Genomic DNA, 24,144 nt, shown 5'->3' with positions numbered 1-24,144 from the left:
TGTGTGCCGATGGTACAAACTAACCATACCAAATGGTGTGTGCAGATGGTACAAACTAACCATACCAAATGGTGTGTGCAGATGGTACAAACTAACCATAACAAATGGTGTGTGCAGATGGTACAAACTAGCCATAACAAATGGTGTGTGCAGATGGTACAAACTAACCATAATAAATGGTGTTTGTGCAGATGGTACAAACTAACCATAGCAAATGGTGTGTGCAGGTGGTACAAACTAACCATAACAAAAGGTGTGTGTAGATGGTACAAACTATCCATAACAAATGGTGTGTGCAGATGCTACAAACTAACCATAACAAATGGTGTGTGCAGATGGTACAAACTAACCATAACAAATGGTGTGTGCAGATGGTACAAACTAACCAAAACAAATGGTGTGTGCAGATGGTACAAACTAACCATAACAAATGGTGTGTGCAGATGGTACAAACTAACCATAACAAATGGTGTGTGCAGATGGTACAAATGAACCATAACAAAAGGTGTGTGTAGATGGTACAAACTAACCATAACAAATGGTGTGTACAGATGGTACAAACTAACTGTAACAAATGGTTTGTGCAGATGGTACAAACTAACCATAACAAAAGGTGTGTGTAGATGGTACAAAGAAATGGTGTGTGTAGATGGTACAAACTAACCATAACAAAAGGTGTGTGTAGATAGTACAAACTAACCATAACAAATGGTGTGTGTAGATGGTACAAATTAACCATAACAAAAGGTGTGTGTAGATGGTACAAACTAACCATAACAAATGGTGTGTGCAGATGGTACAAACTAACCATAACAAAAGGTGTGTGTAGATGGTACAAACTAACCATAACAAATGGTATGTGCAGATGGTACAAACTAACCATAACAAATGGTGTGTGCAGATGGTACAAACTAACCATAACAAATGGTGTGTGCAAATAGTACAAACTAACCATAACAAAAGGTGTGTGCAGATGGTACAAACTAACTATAACAAATGGTGTGTGCAGATGGTACAAACTAACCATAACAAATGGTGTGTGCAAATAGTACAAACTAACCATAACAAAATGTATGTGTAGATGATACAAACTAACCATAACAAATGGTGTGTGCAGATGGTACAAACTAACTGTAACAAATGGTTTGTGCAGATGGTACAAACTAACCATAGCAAATGGTGTGTGCAGATGGTACAAACTACCCATAACAAAAGGTGTGTGTAGATGGTACAAACTAACCATAACAAAAGGTGTGTGTAGATGGCACAAACTATCCATAACAAATGGTGTGTGCAGATGCTACAAACTAACCATAACAAAAGGTGTGTGCAGATGGTACAAACTAACTGTAACAAATGGTTTGTGCAGATGGAACAAACTAACCATACCAAATGGTGTGTGCAGATGGTACAAACTAACCATACCAAATGGTGTGTGCAGATGGTACAAACTAACCATAACAAATGGTGTGTGCAGATGGTACAAACTAGCCATAACAAATGGTGTGTGCAGATGGTATAAACTAACCATAATAAATGGTGTTTGTGCAGATGGTACAAACTAACCATAGCAAATGGTGTGTGCAGGTGGTGCAAACTAACCATAACAAATGGTGTGTACAGATGGTACAAACTAACCATAACAAATGGTGTGTGCAGATGCTACAAACTAACAATAACAAATGGTGTGTGCAGATGGTACAAACTAACCATAACAAATGGTGTGTGCAGATGGTACAAACTAACCATAACAAAAGGTGTGTGTAGATGGTACAAACTAACCATAACAAATGGTGTGTGCAGATGGTACAAACTAACCATAACAAATGGTGTGTGTAGATGGTACAAACTAACCATAACAAATGGTGTGTGTAGATGGTATAAACTAACCATAACAAATGGTGTGTGCAGATGGTACAAACTAACCATAACAAATGGTGTGTGTAGATGGTACAAACTAACCATAACAAAAGGTGTGTGTAGATGGTACAAACTAACCATAACAAATGGTGTGTGTAGATGGTACAAACTAACCATAACAAAAGGTGTGTGTAGATGGTACAAACTAACCATAACAAATGGTGTGTGCAGATGGTACAAACTAACCATAACAAAAGGTGTGTGTAGATGGTACAAACTAACCATAACAAATGGTGTGTGCAGATGGTACAAACTAACAATAACAAATGGTGTGTGCAGATGGTACAAACTAACCATATCAAATGGTGTGTGCAAATAATACAAACTAACCATAACAAATGGTGTGTGCAGATGGTACAAACTAACCATAACAAAAGGTGTGTGCAGATGGTACAAACTAACTGTAACAAATGGTTTGTGCAGATGGCACAAACTAACCATTCCAAATGGTGTGTGCCGATGGTACAAACTAACCATACCAAATGGTGTGTGCAGATGGTACAAACTAACCATACCAAATGGTGTGTGCAGATGGTACAAACTAACCATAACAAATGGTGTGTGCAGATGGTACAAACTAGCCATAACAAATGGTGTGTGCAGATGGTACAAACTAACCATAATAAATGGTGTTTGTGCAGATGGTACAAACTAACCATAGCAAATGGTGTGTGCAGGTGGTACAAACTAACCATAACAAAAGGTGTGTGTAGATGGTACAAACTATCCATAACAAATGGTGTGTGCAGATGCTACAAACTAACCATAACAAATGGTGTGTGCAGATGGTACAAACTAACCATAACAAATGGTGTGTGCAGATGGTACAAACTAACCAAAACAAATGGTGTGTGCAGATGGTACAAACTAACCATAACAAATGGTGTGTGCAGATGGTACAAACTAACCATAACAAATGGTGTGTGCAGATGGTACAAATGAACCATAACAAAAGGTGTGTGTAGATGGTACAAACTAACCATAACAAATGGTGTGTACAGATGGTACAAACTAACTGTAACAAATGGTTTGTGCAGATGGTACAAACTAACCATAACAAAAGGTGTGTGTAGATGGTACAAAGAAATGGTGTGTGTAGATGGTACAAACTAACCATAACAAAAGGTGTGTGTAGATAGTACAAACTAACCATAACAAATGGTGTGTGTAGATGGTACAAATTAACCATAACAAAAGGTGTGTGTAGATGGTACAAACTAACCATAACAAATGGTGTGTGCAGATGGTACAAACTAACCATAACAAAAGGTGTGTGTAGATGGTACAAACTAACCATAACAAATGGTATGTGCAGATGGTACAAACTAACCATAACAAATGGTGTGTGCAGATGGTACAAACTAACCATAACAAATGGTGTGTGCAAATAGTACAAACTAACCATAACAAAAGGTGTGTGCAGATGGTACAAACTAACTATAACAAATGGTGTGTGCAGATGGTACAAACTAACCATAACAAATGGTGTGTGCAAATAGTACAAACTAACCATAACAAAATGTATGTGTAGATGATACAAACTAACCATAACAAATGGTGTGTGCAGATGGTACAAACTAACTGTAACAAATGGTTTGTGCAGATGGTACAAACTAACCATAGCAAATGGTGTGTGCAGATGGTACAAACTACCCATAACAAAAGGTGTGTGTAGATGGTACAAACTAACCATAACAAAAGGTGTGTGTAGATGGCACAAACTATCCATAACAAATGGTGTGTGCAGATGCTACAAACTAACCATAACAAAAGGTGTGTGCAGATGGTACAAACTAACTGTAACAAATGGTTTGTGCAGATGGCACAAACTAACCATACCAAATGGTGTGTGCAGATGGTACAAACTAACCATACCAAATGGTGTGTGCAGATGGTACAAACTAACCATAACAAATGGTGTGTGCAGATGGTACAAACTAGCCATAACAAATGGTGTGTGCAGATGGTATAAACTAACCATAATAAATGGTGTTTGTGCAGATGGTGCAAACTAACCATAGCAAATGGTGTGTGCAGGTGGTGCAAACTAACCATAACAAATGGTGTGTACAGATGGTACAAACTAACCATAACAAATGGTGTGTGCAGATGCTACAAACTAACAATAACAAATGGTGTGTGCAGATGGTACAAACTAACCATAACAAATGGTGTGTGCAGATGGTACAAACTAACCATAACAAAAGGTGTGTGTAGATGGTACAAACTAACCATAACAAATGGTGTGTGCAGATGGTACAAACTAACCATAACAAATGGTGTGTGTAGATGGTACAAACTAACCATAACAAATGGTGAATGTAGATGGTATAAACTAACCATAACAAATGGTGTGTGCAGATGGTACAAACTAACCATAACAAATGGTGTGTGTAGATGGTACAAACTAACCATAACAAAAGGTGTGTGTAGATGGTACAAACTAACCATAACAAATGGTGTGTGTAGATGGTACAAACTAACCATAACAAAAGGTGTGTGTAGATGGTACAAACTAACCATAACAAATGGTGTGTGCAGATGGTACAAACTAACCATAACAAAGGTGTGTGTAGATGGTACAAACTAACCATAACAAATGGTGTGTGCAGATGGTACAAACTAACAATAACAAATGGTGTGTGCAGATGGTACAAACTAACCATAACAAATGGTGTGTGCAAATAATACAAACTAACCATAACAAATGGTGTGTGCAGATGGTACAAACTAACCATAACAAAGGTGTGTGCAGATGGTACAAACTAACTGTAACAAATGGTTTGTGCAGATGGCACAAACTAACCATTCCAAATGGTGTGTGCCGATGGTACAAACTAACCATACCAAATGGTGTGTGCAGATGGTACAAACTAACCATAACAAATGGTGTGTGCAGATGGTACAAACTAGCCATAACAAATGGTGTGTGCAGATGGTACAAACTAACCATAATAAATGGTATTTGTGCAGATGGTACAAACTAACCATAGCAAATGGTGTGTGCAGGTGGTACAAACTAACCATAACAAAGGTGTGTGTAGATGGTACAAACTATCCATAACAAATGGTGTGTGCAGATGCTACAAACTAACCATAACAAATGGTGTGTGCAGATGGTACAGACTAACCATAACAAATGGTGTGTGCAGATGGTACAAACTAACCATAACAAATGGTGTGTGCAGATGGTACAAACTAACCATAACAAATGGTGTGTGCAGATGGTACAAACTAACCATAACAAATGGTGTGTGCAGATGGTACAAACTAACCATAACAAAAGGTGTGTGTAGATGGTACAAACTAACCATAACAAATGGTGTGTACAGATGGTACAAACTAACTGTAACAAATGGTTTGTGCAGATGGTACAAACTAACCATAACAAAAGGTGTGTGTAGATGGTACAAAGAAATGGGGTGTGTAGATGGTACAAACTAACCATAACAAAAGGTGTGTGTAGGTGGTACAAACTAACCATAACAAATGGTGTGTGTAGATGGTACAAACTAACCATAACAAAAGGTGTGTGTAGATGGTACAAACTAACCATAACAAATGGTGTGTGCAGATGGTACAAACTAACCATAACAAAAGGTGTGTGCAGATGGTACAAACTAACCATAACAAATGGTGTGTGCAGATGGTACAAACTAACCATAACAAATGGTGTGTGCAAATAGTACAAACTAACCATAACAAAATGTATGTGTAGATGGTACAAACTAACCATAACAAATGGTGTGTGCAGATGGTACAAACTAACTGTAACAAATGGTTTGTGCAGATGGTACAAACTAACCATAGCAAATGGTGTGTGCAGATGGTACAAACTAACCATAACAAAAGGTGTGTGTAGATGGTACAAACTAACCATAACAAAAGGTGTGTGTAGATGGCACAAACTATCCATAACAAATGGTGTGTGCAGATGCTACAAACTAACCATAACAAAGGTGTGTGCAGATGGTACAAACTAACTGTAACAAATGGTTTGTGCAGATGGCACAAACTAACCATACCAAATGGTGTGTGCAGATGGTACAAACTAACCATACCAAATGGTGTGTGCAGATGGTACAAACTAACCATAACAAATGGTGTGTGCAGATGGTACAAACTAGCCATAACAAATGGTGTGTGCAGATGGTACAAACTAACCATAATAAATGGTGTTTGTGCAGATGGTACAAACTAACCATAGCAAATGGTGTGTGCAGGTGGTACAAACTAACCATAACAAATGGTGTGTACAGATGGTACAAACTAACCATAACAAATGGTGTGTGCAGATGGTACAAACTAACAATAACAAATGGTGTGTGCAGATGGTACAAACTAACCATAACAAATGGTGTGTGCAGATGGTACAAACTAACCATAACAAAAGGTGTGTGTAGATGGTGCAAACTAACCATAACAAATGGTGTGTGCAGATGGTACAAACTAACCATAACAAATGGTGTGTGTAGATGGTACAAACTAACCATAACAAATGGTGTGTGTAGATGGTATAAACTAACCATAACAAATGGTGTGTGCAGATGGTACAAACTAACCATAACAAATGGTGTGTGTAGATGGTACAAACTAACCATAACAAAAGGTGTGTGTAGATGGTACAAACTAACCATAACAAATGGTGTGTGTAGATGGTACAAACTAACCATAACAAAAGGTGTGTGTAGGTGGTACAAACTAAACATAACAAATGGTGTGTGCAGATGGTACAAACTAACCATAACAAAAGGTGTGTGTAGATGGTACAAACTAACCATAACAAATGGTGTGTGCAGATGGTACAAACTAACAATAACAAATGGTGTGTGCAGATGGTATAAACTAACCATAACAAATGGTGTGTGCAAATAGTACAAACTAACCATAACAAAAGGTGTGTGTAGATGGTACAAACTAACCATAACAAATGGTGTGTGCAGATGGTACAAACTAACCATAACAAAAGGTGTGTGCAGATGGTACAAACTAACTGTAACAAATGGTTTGTGCAGATGGCACAAACTAACCATACCAAATGGTGTGTGCAGATGGTACAAACTAACCATACCAAATGGTGTGTGCAGATGGTACAAACTAACCATAACAAATGGTGTGTGCAGATGGTACAAACTAGCCATAACAAATTTTGTGTGCAGATGGTACAAACTAACCATAATAAATGGTGTTTGTGCAGATGGTACAAGCTAACCATAGCAAATGGTGTGTGCAGGTGGTACAAACTAACCATAACAAAAAGTGTGTGTAGATGGTACAAACTATCCATAACAAATGGTGTGCGCAGATGCTACAAACTAACCATAACAAATGGTGTGTGCAGATGGTACAAACTAACCATAACAAATGGTGTGTGCTGATGGTACAAACTAACCATAACAAATGGTGTGTGCAGATGGTACAAACTAACCATAACAAATGGTGTGTGCAGATGGTACAAACTAACCATAACAAATGGTGTGTGCAGATGGTACAAACTAACCATAACAAAAGGTGTGTGTAGATGGTACAAACTAACCATAACAAATGGTGTGTACAGATGGTACAAACTAACTGTAACAAATGGTTTGTGAAGATGGTACAAACTAACCATAACAAAAGGTGTGTGTAGATGGTACAAAGAAATGGTGTGTGTAGATGGTACAAACTAACCATAACAAAAGGTGTGTGTAGATGGTACAAACTAACCATAACAAATGGTGTGTGTAGATGGTACAAACTAACCATAACAAAAGGTGTGTGTAGATGGTGCAAACTAACCATAACAAATGGTGTGTGCAGATGGTACAAACTAACCATAACAAAAGGTGTGTGTAGATGGTACAAACTAACCATAACAAATGGTGTGTGCAGATGGTACAAACTAACCATAACAAATGGTGTGTGCAGATGGTACAAACTATCCATAACAAATTGTGTGTGCAAATAGTACAAACTAACCATAACAAAAGGTGTGTGTAGATGGTACAAACTAACCATAACAAATGGTGTGTGCAGATGGTACAAAATAACCATAACAAATGGTGTGTGCAAATAGTACAAACTAACCATAACAAAATGTATGTGTAGATGGTACAAACTAACCATAACAAATGGTGTGTGCAGATGGTACAAACTAACTGTAACAAATGGTTTGTGCAGATGGTACAAACTAACCATAGCAAATGGTGTGTGCAGATGGTACAAACTAACCATAACAAAAGGTGTGTGTAGATGGTACAAACTAACCATAACAAAAGGTGTGTGTAGATGGTACAAACTATCCATAACAAATGGTGTGTGCAGATGCTACAAACTAACCATAACAAAAGGTGTGTGCAGATGGTACAAACTAACTGTAACAAATGGTTTGTGCAGATGGCACAAACTAACCATACCAAATGGTGTGTGCAGATGGTACAAACTAACCATACCAAATGGTGTGTGCAGATGGTACAAACTAACCATAACAAATGGTGTGTGCAGATGGTACAAACTAGCCATAACAAATGGTGTGTGCAGATGGTACAAACTAACCATAATAAATGGTGTTTGTGCAGATGGTACAAACTAACCATAGCAAATGGTGTGTGCTGGTGGTACAAACTAACCATAACAAATGGTGTGTGCAGATGGTACAAACTAACCATAACAAATGGTGTGTGCAGATGCTACAAACTAACAATAACAAATGGTGTGTGCAGATGGTACAAACTAACCATAACAAATGGTGTGTGCAGATGGTACAAACTAACCATAACAAATGGTGTGTGCAGATGCTACAAACTAACCATTAACAAATCATGTGTGGAAATGACAAAAACAAGATTCTGTTAACAAGTGGTGTGTAAAAATGATACAGAGTACCTTTAACAAATCATGTGTGCACATGACAGAAATGATCATTTATAAATGCTGTAAGCCAATGATATAAAATACTATTAACAAATAGTTTGTGCGGATGATACAAACTACCACTAACAAATGATGTGTCAGATGATACAAAATACCATTAACAAATGGGTTGTGAAGATGACAAAAACTACCATAAACAAAGATTCATAGGTTAGTACTAGGATAACTGCCCTTGTGGGCCATTTTAAGCCTAGGCAATTACCCCATGTGAAAATCAAACCCTGCACCTTGTATTTGTAAGGTGAACACCTTAACCATTATGATACACAGATGATAAGAAATACCATTAACAAGTGGTGCGTGCAGATCATGCAAACTGCCATTAACAAAGGTGTGTGCAGATGATAGAAAATACCATTAAGAAAGGGTTTGTGCGGATACAAATACCATTAACAAATGGTGTGTGGAAATGATACAAATATCATTAACAAATGGCACGTAGAAATGATACAAACTACTTGTAACAAAGGTTTGAGCTGATGAAACAAAATATCATTAACAAATGGTGTGTGAAAATGATAAAAACCACCTTTAACAGACGTGTGCAGGTAATACAGAATACCATTGAGAAAGGCATGTGCAGATGACAGAAACTACAATTAACAAATGGTGAGTGTAGATGATACACAATGCCAATAACAAATGGTGTGTGCATATGATACAAACTGCCATTAACAAGTGGTGTGTACAGATGATACAAAATTCCATTAACAAAGGGCATGTGCAGATGATACAAAATACCATTAACAAAGGTGTGTACAGATGATACAAGCTAACATTAATTAATGGTGTCTGCAGATTATACAGACTGCTGCTAACAAATAATGTGTGAAGGTGATGCAAATATTAAAAATGGTGTGTGCAGATGATATAAACTACAACTAACAAATGGTGTGTGCACATGATATAGACAACCATTAACAAATGCTGTGTGCAGATACAAACTACTGTTAAATTGTATGTGCAAATAATACAATCTACCATTAACAAATAGTGTATGCGGATGATACAAAATACCATTAACAAATGGTTTGTGGAGATGACACAAACTAAGATTAACAAAGGCATGTGCAGATGATAAGAAACACCATTAACAAATGGTGTGTGCAGATCATATGATCTACGACTGACAAATGGTGTGTGTAGATGATACAAAAAAAATTAACAAAGTGTGTGCAGATTATATGAAATTCCATTAACAAATGGTGTGTGGAAATGATACAAACTACCTTTAACAAATAAGTTTGCAGATGATGCAAAACACCATTGAGAAAGGCATGTGCAGATGACTGAAACTACAATTAACAAGTGGTGTGTGCAGATGATACACAATCCCAAAAACAAATGGTGTGTGCATATGATACAAACTGTTATTAACAAGTGGTGGGTGCAGATGATACAAAATTCCATTAACAAAGGTGTGTGCAGATGATACAAAATTCCATTAACAAATGTATGTGCAGATGATACAAAATTCCCTTAACAAAGGTGTGTGCAGATGATACAAAATACCATTAGCAAATGGTATGTAGAGATGATAGAGTTACCATTAACAAATGACATGTGCAGATGACAGAAACTACCATTAACAGATGCTGTTGCAGATGATACAATATAGCATTAACAAATGGTGTGTGCAGATGATACAAATACCATTAACAAAGCAATGTAAAGTTGGGACAAAGTACCCCTAACAAATTGTGTGCAGATGTGATGCAGACTACCATTAACAAATGATGTGTGCCGATGATATGAACTGCCACCAACAAATGGTGTGGGCAGATGATAACAAATTTTGTGTTCAGATGATACAAACTGCAACTAACAAAAGGTGTGTGCAGATAATAAAAATGACCATTAAGAAATGGTGAGTGCAGATGCAAACTACCGTTGACAAATGGTGTGTGCAAATCATACAATCTACAATTAACAAATGATGCAAAATATCATTAACAAATTGTGTGTGCAGATGATACAAATTATAACTAACAAATGGTGTGTGGAAATGAAACAAACTACCCTTAACAAATCTGCTCATATGATGCAAAATATCATTAACAAATGGTGTGTACTGATGATACAAAATACCATTAACAAATACTGTGTGGAAATAAAACAAACTACCCTTAACAAATGTGTGCAATGATGCAAAATATCATTAACAAATTGTGTGTGCAGATGATACAAAATACCATTAACAAATACTGTGTGGAAATGAAACAAACCACCCTTAATAAATGTGTGCAATGATGCAAAATATCATTAACAAATGGTGTGTTCAGATGATACAAATACCATTAACAAATTCTGTGTGGAAATGAAACAAACTACCCTTAATAAATGTGTGCAGATGATGCAAAATATTAACAAATGACAAGCCATTAATATTCTAAAACATGCACGCTGATTGGCCAGCCCAACCAGCGTGCCCATTGTAAATCCCAGAATATACCAATGGGAAAAGGTCCGGTCACCTGGACTTCTTTCCGTTCGTATATTCTATAACTTTTTTTTTCAATAAAAACTAAAAAAAATGTAAATTCTGGACTCCAGACATACCAGACAGGCAACATGGAAGAAATACAAAGAAAATCAGGTAAGTTATTTAAAACTAAAGACACATACCTGATTTTCTATGCATTTCCTCCATTCTTTCTCTCTCCTACCCCTAAAGTAGCCCAAATATTTTTTTAATTTAAAAAAAAAAAAAAAAAAAAAAAAAAAAGAAAACAAAAATGGAGCAATTCTTTTCTCTGTTGCTCCCTTTTCAAAGCATTGATGTACTGGGTATGCATGGGAACAGAAGTCCCATACACATGCACACTACATCAAAACAAGGCAGCAGGATACCATCAGCCACGGAAGGACAGTATGATAATGTTATTGTATAATATCAATAACTGACTCCGTGGTTGTGGTATATTGAAATTTACCCATGGTTGGCTTTATTTACTCACTCTGGCTTCACTCTCGTGATCAAACCATGCCAGCCATGGATAAATCTTCAATATACCACACCACGTCATCAGTTATTGTTTAATTAACAAACAGCAAGTGCAGCTGATAGAAAAGGCCATTAACAAATAGTGTGTGGAAATGAAACAAACTACCTTAACAAATGTGTGCAAATGATGTAAAATACCATTAACAAATGGTGTGTGCAGATGATACAAATGCCATTAACAAATGGTGAGTGCAGCTGATAGAAAATATCATTAACAAATGGTGTGTGCACATGATACAAACCACTGCTAACAATTGGTGTGGTCAGATGATACAAACTATGACAAACAAAGGGTGTGTGCAGATGATAAAAATGACCATTAAGAAATGGTGAATGCAAACACAAACTACCATTAACAAAGGTTTGTGCAGATGACACAAACTACTATTAACAAAGGTGTGTGCAGGTGAGAAGAAAAGACATTAACAAATGGTGTGCGCAGATGATACAAACTACCAGTGACAAATGGTGTGTACAGATGATACAAATACCATTAACAAAGGGTGTGTGCAGATGATAAGAAATACCATTAACAATTGATGCATGGCAATGATAGAAACTACCTATAACAAAGGTATGTGCAGATGACAGAAAATGTCATTAATAAATGCTATGTGAAAATTAAACAAACTACCCTTAATAAATGTGTGCAGATGATGCAAAATATCATTAAAAAATTGTGTGTGCAGATGATACAAACTATAACTAACAAATGGCGTGTGGAAATGAAACAAACTACCCTTAACAAATCTGCTCAGATGATGCAAAATATCATTAACAAATAGTGTGTTCAGATGATACAAACTACCATTAGCAAATGGTGTGTTCAGATGATACAAACTACCATTAACACATGGTGTGTGCAGATGGTACAAACTACCACTAACACATGGTGTGTTCAGATGATGTAAATATCATTAACAATGAGCGTGTGAAGATGATAAGAAATACCATTAACAATTGTTATGTGGAAATGATAGAAACTACCTGTAACAAATGTGTGCAGATGATAGAAAATGCCATTAACAAAGGGTGTGTGCAAATTATACAAATACCATTAACAAAGCTATGTGAAGATGGTGCAAACTACCACTTGCAAATCTTGTGTGCGATTATACAAACTACCATTAACAAATGGTATGTGCAGATGATACAAATACCACGAACAAATGGCGAGTGCAGCTGATAGAAAATGACATTAACAAATGTTGTGTGGAAATGATACAAACTACCCTTAACAAATGGGATGTGCAAATGATACACACTATGATTAACAATGGGTGTGTGCAGATGCTACACAATGCCATTAACAAATGGTTTATGCAGATGATACAAATACTATTAACAAATAGTGTGTTCAGACGATACAAACTGCAACTAACAAAAGGTATGTGCAGATGATACAAGCAACCATTAACAAATAATGCATGGAGATGACAAAAACAAGATTCTGTTAACAAGTGGTGTGTTCAAATGATACAGACTATCTTTAACAAATCATGTGTGCACATGACAGAAATGATCATTTACAAATGCAGTATGTGAAGATATAAAATACCATTAACAAATGGTGTGTGCAAATGATACAGACTACCTTTAACAAATCATGTGTGCACATGACAAAAATGATCATTTACAAATGCAGTATGTGATGATATAAAATACCATTAACAAATGGTGTGTGCAAATGATACAAATTGTCACTAACAAGTGGTGTGTGCAGGTGATACAAAATTCCATTAACAAAGGGTGTGTGCAGATGATACAAGCTACCATAAATATATGGTGTCTGCAGATTATACAAACTGCTGCTAACAAATGGTGTGTGCAGGTGATACAAATTTCATTAAAAATGGTGTGTGCAGATGAAACAAACTACCACTAACAAATATTGTTAGCAGATGATAAAAAAATACCATTAACAAATGGTATGTTCAGATGACACAAGCTACAACTAACAAATGGTGTGTGCACATGATACAGACAACCATTAACAAATGCTGTTTGCAGATACAAATGACTGTTAACAAATGGTGTGTGCAAATGATCCAATCTACCATTTATCCCACTCCACAAGGTGGGATCCAACTTGGATCCTAGGAACTATTGTCCCGTCAGTCTGACAAGCCTGATCTGCAAAGCCATGAAACACATTATCATGGCACTTATAAACAAAGACATTGGCAACCTTCAAACACTGGACCCTATCCAGTTTCATTTCATAAAGGGCTGATATTGTCTCTTCAACTTGATTGACTTCTTTTAATCAGTCTCCAGAGCCGTGAACGAGGATAAGGTGGTCCACACAGTCTATCTGGATCTCACCAAGGCCTTCGACATCATCCCCCACTCTGGAATCATAGATAAACTTACTAACCTGGGCATTAATCCCTATGTCACTCGATGGGTTGCTAACTGGCTTACTGACAGAACCCATACTGCAAAAGTAGCCGACTCAAAATCCAGCTCCAGACAAGTGAGAAGCAGAGTACCTCAGGGTTCAGTCCTGGGACCGCTCTTGTTTGGCATCTACTTCTCTGAAGTACAAGCCAGTACTAAGGGACTCTGGCTAACAAAGTTTGCAGATGACTTTAAACTGGGAGCCATTATTGAATCCCCAAATGATATGGATATTCTGCAAAAGGGCTTTACAGAAACAGATGCTTGGTGCCAGAGCCATGTGCTCAAGCTCAATGCCAAGAAATGTATAGTTATCCCCTTTGGGGAAAAACATGTACCCATGAATTACCACATAAGTGGCAGTACACTAAACACCGAAAGTGTGATAAGGCACTTAGGGACGCAGGCGGACAGTGGTCTCAACTTCGATAACCATATAGCCACAACAGTCAGGAAATCCTTCTATGTGGCACACCTTATCACTAAGGGCTTTTCATCCAGAAAAAAAGAGAGGTCATTGTCCCACTGTACTCATCCCTTATTAGACCCATTATAGAGTACAACACCCCATTTGGTATGTACCTCACAAGACATCTGCAACAACTGGAAAGCCCACGGTAATACCTTACTAAAAGAATCACAGGCCTAAAGCAGATGCCCGTCTAAAAAAACTCCAGCTATACTCTGTCACATATCACCTACTCAGAGGCTATCTCTGCTTAACATACAAGACCATGTCAAACCCAGTGCCATTGGACATGCTACACTTAAAGAAATTGCAATCCCTCAGAGCCACACACTCCAGGGATCTAAACCTGGTCATCACAATGAACAAAACATGCTGGAGGGATAGGTTCCTGACCCAGATCCTCACCATACTCTGGAATAGACTGCCCATACATGTCAAGCTGAGTGCCTCTTTAGCCCTCTTCAAAAGGAATCTTGATGATTGGATGGGAGATAGGAAATTCACCCCAGGGATCACATCAGTCACTCTGCTAGACAGAGGATCAGGGAAGTAAATATTCTTGGAAGAAATACCCAGAGAATTGTTATGTCTAGGCTTGCATAGCCTAGTACCAACCTATGAACCTATGAACAAGTAGTGTGGGTGGATGATACAAACTACCACTAACAAATGGTGTGGCAGATGATACAAATACCATTAACAAATGGTGTGTGCAGATGATGCAAGCTAGCATTAACAAACCATGTGTGGATATTATACAAACTACCACTAACAAACGGTGTGTGCAGATGATACAAATATCATCAAAAATGGTGTGTGCAGATGAAGCAAACTACCACTAACAAATGATGTGAGCAGATGATAAAAACTAAGTGTAACAAATGGTGTGTGTAGATGGTACAAACTAACAATAACAAATGGTGTGTGCAGATGGTACAAACTAACCATAACAAATGGTGTGTGTAGATGATGCAAACTGCCTCTAACAAATGGTGTGTGCAGATTATACAAAATGCCATTAAAAAATCATGTGTGGAGATAACAAAAACAAAATTCTGTTAACAAGTGGTGTGTTCAAATGATAGAGTACCTTTAACAAATCATGTGTGCGCATGATAGAAATGATCATTTACAAATACTGTATGCCGATGATATAAAACACCATAAACAAATGGCATGTGCAAATGATAAAATCTACCATTACCAAATAGTGTGTGCAGATGAGACAAACTACCACTAACAAATGATGTGTCAGATGATACAAACTGCCATTAACAAAGTTTGTATGTTTGCTGATGATCAGAAATACCTTTAACGAATGGCGTGTGGAAATCATACAAATTACCTTTAACAAAGGTGTGGGCAGATGATACAAAATACCATTAACAAATGGTGTGTGCAGATGATACAAACTACGATTAGAAAATAGAGTGTGCAGATGATGCAAGCTACCACTGACAAATGGTGTGTGCAGATTATATAAATACCATTAACAAATGGCATGTAGAAATGATACAAACTACTGTAACAAAGGTTTGAGCTGATGATTCAAAATATCATTAACAAATGGTGTGTGAAAATGATAAAAAACACCTTTAACAGATGTGTGCAGGTAATACAGAATACCATTGAGAAAGGCATGTGCAGATGACAGAAACTACAACTAACAAATGGTGAGTGCAGATGATACACAATGCCAATAACAAATGGTGTGTGCATATGATACAAACTGCCATTAACAAGTGGTGTGCACAGATGATACAAAATGCCATTAACAAAGCAATGTGAAGTTGGAACAAAGTAACCCTAACAAATGGTGTGTAGAGATGATGAAAACTACCATTAACAAATGATGTGTGCCGATGATATGAACTGCCACCTACAAATGGTGTGGGCAGATGATACAAATACCATTAAGAAATGTTGTGCACAGCTGATACAAACTGCAGCTAATAAACAGTGAGTGCAGATGATAAAAAGTACCATTAACAAATATGTGGATATTATACAATCTGCTACTAACAAACGGTGTGTGCAGATGATACAAATATCATCAAAAATGGTGTGTTCAGATGAAGTAAACTATCACTAAAAGATGGTGTGTGCAGATGATAAAAACTAACCGTAACAAATGGTGTGAGCAGATGGTACAAACTAACCATAACAAATGGTGTGTGCAAATAGTACAAACTAACCATAACAAAAGGTGTGTGTAGATGGTACAAACTAACCATAACAAATGGTGTGTGCAGATGGTACAAACTAACCATAACAAATGGTGTGTGCAAATAGTACAAACTAACCATAACAAAATGTATGTGTAGATGGTACAAACTAACCATAACAAATGGTGTGTGCAGATGGTACAAACTAACTGTAACAAATGGTTTGTGCAGATGGTACAAACTAACCGTAGCAAATGGTGTGTGCAGATGGTACAAACTAACCATAACAAATGGTGTGTGTAGATGGTGCAAACTAACCATAGCAAATGGTTTGTGTAGATGATGCACAATGCCATTAACAAAGCAATGTGAAATTGGAACAAAGTCACCCTAACAAATGGTGTGTAGAGATGATGCAAACTGCCATTAACAAATGATGTGTGCCAATGATATGAACTGCCACTAACAAATGGTGTGGGTAGATGATATAACTACCATTAAAAAATGGTGTGCGCAGCTGATACAAACTACAACTTACAAACAATGAGTGCAGATTATAGAAACGGACATTAGCAAAATGTGAATGCAGATGATAAAAAGGACCATTAACAAATGGTGTGAAAAGATGTTACAGATACCATTAACAAACGGCGTGTGCAGATGATGCAAGCTAGCATTAACAAATATGTGTCTGGATATTATACAATCTGCTACTAACAAATGGTGTGAGCAGATGATAAAAAATACCATTAAAAATGGTGTGTGTAGATGATAAAAACTAAACTTAATAAATGGCATGTGCAGATGATACAAACTAACCATAACAAATGGTTTGTGCAGATGAGGCAAACACCATTAACAAAGTGTGTATGCAGATTATAAAAAATACCAATAACAATTGATGTGTGGAAATGATAGAAACTACCTGTAACAAAGGTGTGTGTAGATGATAGAAAATGTCATTAACAAATGCTGTACGCTGATGATACAAAATACCATTAACAAATTCTGTGTGGAAATGAAACAAACTACCCTTAATAAATGTGTGCAGATGATGCAAAATATCATTAACAAATGGTGTGTTCAGATGATACAAATTATAACTAACAAATGGTGTGTGGAGATGATACAAAATACCTTTATTCATAAGTTCATTGGTAGGTACTAGGCTATCGGCCCAAGGGCTTAAGTAAGCCTATCCAAGAAGGTTCTCTGGCTTATGCCATGCAAGAAAGTTAATTTCCTATGCCCCTGTCGACCAGAGCCACAGAAGTGATCCCTGGGGTGTATTTCCTATTTCCCATCCACTCATCAAGATTTTTCTTGAAGAGTGCTAATGAGGAACTTTGCTTGACATAGATGAGTTGCTTTTTCCAGAGTATAGGAAGTCTCTGGGACAAGAATTTATCCCTTCAGCATGTCCTGTTTATTGTGGCAACAAGGTTTAGGTGCCTACAGCGTGCAGCTCAGAGGGATTGAGATTTCCTAAGCTGTACCATGTCCAACAGCTCTGCAGTTAACATAGCTTTATATGTTAGGCAGAGATCTCCTCAGAGTAGGCGATATGCTACAGAGCAAAGCTGAAGTTTTTTGAGATGGTCAGTGTAGGGCATCTGTTCATACCTCTCAACCTGGAAACATCAAAAATCTGGACAAGGCCCATGAAATATAGGTACAAATCTGTATGCTAATTAACATAAAATTTGCATACATTAATATGCCGCCCCACCCACTCCAATGGGATTCTGGGATACAAGCATTTACATGCAAAGTGAAGAACAGACAACCAAAATATGATCATGAAACAAAATAAGAACAATAGTATTTTATTTATATTAATTTTTGAACTTGTACAAATTTGCAAAAGTAAAATACAATATTCTTTTAGAAAAATAACACTGAACAAGAACAATGACAATCACAATGACATTTGAACTTGTATAAAACTAAAACCTAAACTAAAGTTCTCTTTATATAAATAAAAATAAAATTTACTCTGTCTTGTACACTATATAGTACTAACTAACTAGTCTACTACTTACTTAGTTACTGGCACTGCTAGTACTACTGGTACTAACTACACACTTTTAAAACAAACAAATTCTAACAACAAATAGTGGTGCTGTGCTGTGGCGGTGTGTGGTGTGGTGTGTAAAATTGTAATAAATCAAAATGAAATAAGAATAAGATCAACTTGTGTATACAATACAACTTAAATAAATGCAAAATGACAATTGACAAATGAAAATTTTACGTGTTAACTAAACTAAGTAAATACAAAGTTATCTCAGTCACAGACAGTCTAGCTCACACACACACACAGACTAAAATGAAATACAAATAGCAGCAAGCAACCAATTCAAAATAAATAACCCCACAGCTACACAGAGTCGCAGACTTAAAATGAAATAAAAATAGCAAGTTAGCAACCAAATTCAAAATAAATAAAATAACACACACTTAAAATGAAATAAAAATAGCAACCAAATAAATAACCCCACAGGCACATACTTAAAATGAAAATGTCTTGTGACTGAAATAAGATAGTGAAAATATATGGTTTATGAGACAAAATGTCCTTTAGGTATGAATGCCCTCATATACATTTATATCAATAGACATGTTTGTATGTCTTGACATACATAGAAGTGAACATATGTACACTTCTCAAACCTCTAAACACATAATCACTCTCTTATAACCATACCTTTCCATACTAATGTTGGTCTGGTGGAATGAAATATTGTATCTAATTATCTGTGTAGTAAAAAACACTTGATATTTATCTGATGAATCTCCAGGTCTTAATGACTCGATAAATATCAAGTGTTTTTTACTACACAGTATGGAAAGGTATGGTTATAAGAGAGTGATTATGTGTTTAGAGGTTTGGTAGAGTGTTTTCTCTTGTTGTGTATGTTTGAGTTTCAGGTAAAATCTGGATAATTTTTTCACATATACACATACATTTAAATATGTACAAGAAGTGTACATATGTTCACTTCTATGTATGTCAAGACATACAAACATGTCTATTGATATAAATGTATATGAGGGCATTCATACCTAAAGGACATTTTGTCTCATAAACCATATATTTTCACTGTCTTATTTCAGTCACAAGACATTTTCATTTGAGCAATAAATATCTCCATTTCAGTTAAAGACACACTTTTAGTCCACGTTTCACATTTATCAGTTGGTTTTCCTTCATTTTTAATAACTTGGTCATAAGAGTCACTATTAAGTGAGTGTCACAAATTTGATCATTTGTGCCATCTGCTGTAGGTCTGTACTTCTTCCATTTCATTCCATTTTATTGCATTTTATTGGTTATAGACGACTTAGCGGTGTTTGAATTTAAATTTAAATGGGAATAATTCACTGCGGGAGACATCTGGTGATTTTTGTTTATGTTTGTAGTAAACATCAGTGGAAATGTTTCCACGAGATTATCATAAGTCACCACTAAGATTGTTACTAATACTTTTTATTTTTTGACATCAACCCATGATGGTCTCATACGTACGATGTAACATTGGGCTGAGCTGTTGGTATTATCACCATAATTTTTTTCATTTTAGTTAATAGGGGTACATTTTTAAGTAATGGACACAGGTTTGCCACTGTCCATTTTAAAAGTTTTGATACTTGGTCATTATAGATTGATTTTCATTTAGATGTCATTATTATTTTTTTAATGATGTATAATGTCACATTACATCACATATTCAAAGAAATTTTTATATTATGTTTATACAATTTTTTAAAAAAATGTTATCATTGTCATTTGGGATGTACATCATTTCCTGTCTATGACTATAAAACCAGGATGTTGGGAGGCATCCTGGTTTTCTGAGGAAGTTCACGTTGACAATAAAGTGAAAGAAAGTGCTAAAAATTCATCTGGCTTTGCAGCTTCTTTCTATTTATCAACAGTCGCTAACTTTTTGGTTGTTTCAGAGTTTCGTTCGGGGTTCCGAAAGTGTGTTTTTATTACAGGTGCAGCTGCATCAGAACTAGCATTTTGTGAAGTCCTGTAAAATCCAAACATGCCATCATGCAGCATCCAGTCAGTGTAAGACAAACAAACATGAAACAGTTTAGGTGAGTCAGCTGGCTTGGGACTGGAGGTAGGGTGATTAAGAAAAATGATGCTTTTTGCATCTATACCTCTCAACTGTACAGATTTTCACAGAATGTGCAGATTTTTGCCTCATTTTTGCTCCTTGGTTTTTGACCCTCATAAAATGTGTGGTTTTTGCTGGCGAATGACTAAAGATTGGATTGGAGTCACTAAATAATGACATTCATTTGAATTACAGACTTCATATCATTCGGAAAATGCATGCTGTTGCTGCTAATACAAAACCTGTCATTCTAGCAATGTTCCAAGCTTATAAAAGCAACATTTAAATTCTGCCTGACTCTCTCTGTCCCCATTTTTGAGCCTTTGTTCACCCCAAATTTGTACACTTGCTTTGCCCAGATTTCTTGCACTAAAAGATTGAGAGGTATGCAGTCTTTACTCTTCAATCAAATAAGTTCATTAAATAGACAGGGAGATGGTTTATGATGAGCACAGCTAGCCAGTCACTCAGACAACCAAGCACAGCAATGAAGTACACAGTTACAACTTACACACAGACACACACACACACACACACACACACACACACACACACACACACACACACACACACACACACACACACACACACACACACACACACACACACACACCTAGTACAGCATTTATATATGCATGGCATCATGCACAGTTTGTTTTATAATTCATATGTTCTTCATAGCAGAGAAAGACAGCTGTATGTATATGCTTGATAGGCATGGTGTCAGTGTGAAATGTCATGGTGGTGCTGATGGGAGTGGGACACAATTACACAGACACCTGACTTAGGCTTACACAGAAGTACAGACGTATACAATCACAGCAAACATGCACCATCACCAGCTGTTCTACTTTAACTATATAATGTCTTATGTCTACATTACAGACTCTGTGCACATTGCAGAAACTGGCCCATGTGAAAGTGTTAGTGTAAGTACTTTGTAAAAAGCAGAACACAGTTACTCAACAGTGTGCACAGAATCCAAAATTAACCCGAAACTGTGAATTATGTGTATTCATTTCTGAACACATATGGACTACAGCCGACTGCAGCAGCAGCACACATCCAGGACAACCTTCTACCCAGTTAGCAAAACAGAACACAGAAAGTAGCTAGTGAATGTCTGACTGCTGCTTTTCAGATCTGTAGCAAACATGCACAAAATCCCCCACAAATTTGTATATAACAACATGTTCCCCAAGCTAAGAGGCTTGTGTTGGCAAACCTGAAAACACATCTGTAAAAAAAGCCTCTTCCCAGTTTCCTCCCATATGCTGGCTTGCCAGGCCTGTCACTTATGGGATCTGTACTGGTGGTACCCTTCATGACAGGCATTATTAATACTTGACCTGCCTGCATTATAATTTTTTTTGATAAATACAGCAAATGTCCAAGTCTGTAACATTTTACTTAGGAGAACATTACACAGGTAATGTTATTTAGGTCTGCATAAACTAGAATATTTGAAATCCTTAATACCATTAAGTTTTCCGTGAAATAATAAAAACAATAAGAATATTTAAATCACACAGGAATAGGCTCCATGACCATCCATGAATTAATGAAGCAGGTCTTTGTCCTCATTTCTGTCTCAAAATGCAATTACATGTCACATCTCACATTGCATTTTATCAAAATTATTCACAGGCTCAGCACACTGAGGAGCTACAAAACACCCTTACACAGCAGAACAGGTAACAGTGACAAAAGGGAAGTCTGGTGACACTACTACATGATGGACCAGGAGGAGAGGGACCACTATGCACTCATCCACTCCATAAACAAGAATCCACAATATTCTGTTTATTAGGGCACAAGTGTTTCTTGCCAAACAAGCTGCTTATTTACATGAAGCATGTCTGCAGAAAAAGTGATGTACAATTTGCCACTTTGCATATATATAACTGTAGTACTGTACTATATTACTGCATCGTGTAATAATCCCATTCTCATTTACAACTTACAAAAATGTCACTGGCAACTTGCAAGACCAATGCATATAGGTTCATAGGTTCATACTAGGCTATCTGCCCGAGGGCATTTACAAGCCTAGCCCATAGTTTTGTGGCTTACGCCACCCCTTTAGTATGGGGAACTATACCCATTATTTTGCTGTGCCTCTGTTGAGCAGTGACACTGAGGTAATCCCCGGGGTATATCTGCGATCTCCCATCCATTGGTCAAGATTTCTCTTGAACAAGGCCAGCGAGGTGCTCTGCCTCACATATACCGGGATTTTATTCCACAGCATAGGGAGTCTTTGGGTGATGAATCTATCCCTCCAGCACGTCCTATTAATAGCCGTGTCGAGGTTTAAGTCTCCCGCCCTTGTGGCTCTGACGGATCTAGATTTTTGAGGTGAAGCATATTCATCAAATCTGGGTTTGACATGGCCTTGTATGTTAGGCAAAGGTCACCTCTGAGCAAGCGGTGGCGACTGAATAGAGCTGGAGTTCTTTCAGTCGGGCAGCATAGGACAGATGTTTGAGACCCTTTATCCTTTTGGTGAGGAACTTTGTGGCCTCTCCAGCTGCTGCAAGTGTCGGGTCAGATACATTCCGAATGGGGCATTGTACTCAATCATTGGTCTGATGAGTGATGAGTATAGGGAGACTATGACCTCCCTTGATCTAGATGAGAATCCCTTCATGATAAGGTGGGCAATGTAGAAGGTCTTCCTAACTACTTTAGCTACATGGGTGTCGAATAACAGACTACTATCAACCTGGGTCCCCAGGTCCCTGATAACTTCTTCTGTACTCAGTGGATTGCCACCTATTTGGTAGCTAGGGGTAACCTTGTTTTTCCCGAAGGGTATGACTATGCATTTTTGGCATTTAACTTTAGGCCATGGCTCTGGCACCAGTTATCCGTTTCTGTGAGACCCTTCTGAAGGATATCTGTGTCAGATGTGTTTTCTACTATGGCGCTCAGTTTGCAGTCATCTGCAAACTTTGTCAGCCATAACCCTCCTGTGTTTGCTTGTACTTCGGAAAAGTAGATGCCAAACAAGAGTGGGCCCAGGACTGAGCCCTGTGGTACACCACTTGTGACAGGCTTTGAGTCTGACATGGCGCCAGCAACTCTGACCCTGTGGGTTCTGTCACTCAGCCAGTTTGCAACCCATCTTGTGATGTGTGGGTT

At 37.2% G+C, this 24,144-nt stretch overlaps 1 protein-coding gene across 1 annotated transcript in view; it reads left to right on the top strand.

Moving 5' to 3' along the window:
* The window catches only part of LOC122808531 (adhesion G-protein coupled receptor G1-like), a 953,755-nt gene extending 931,811 nt beyond the window's left edge, over positions 1 to 21,944 (top strand). Inside the window, exon 6 of the mRNA XM_044079485.1 lies at positions 21,886 to 21,944. Coding sequence (XP_043935420.1) covers positions 21,886 to 21,944 — 59 coding nt within the window. The remainder of the gene's footprint in view (positions 1 to 21,885) is intronic.
* The last annotated feature ends 2,200 nt before the right edge of the window (positions 21,945 to 24,144 follow it).

The sequence above is a fragment of the Protopterus annectens genome, chromosome 8.part0 (assembly GCF_019279795.1).
Source record: "Protopterus annectens isolate FY-2018-M chromosome 8.part0, PAN1.0, whole genome shotgun sequence".
Classification (NCBI taxonomy): domain Eukaryota; kingdom Metazoa; phylum Chordata; order Ceratodontiformes; family Protopteridae; genus Protopterus; species Protopterus annectens.
The sequence above is the reverse complement of the archived record's forward strand: the minus strand, read 5'-3'. Positions and strand labels throughout refer to the sequence as shown.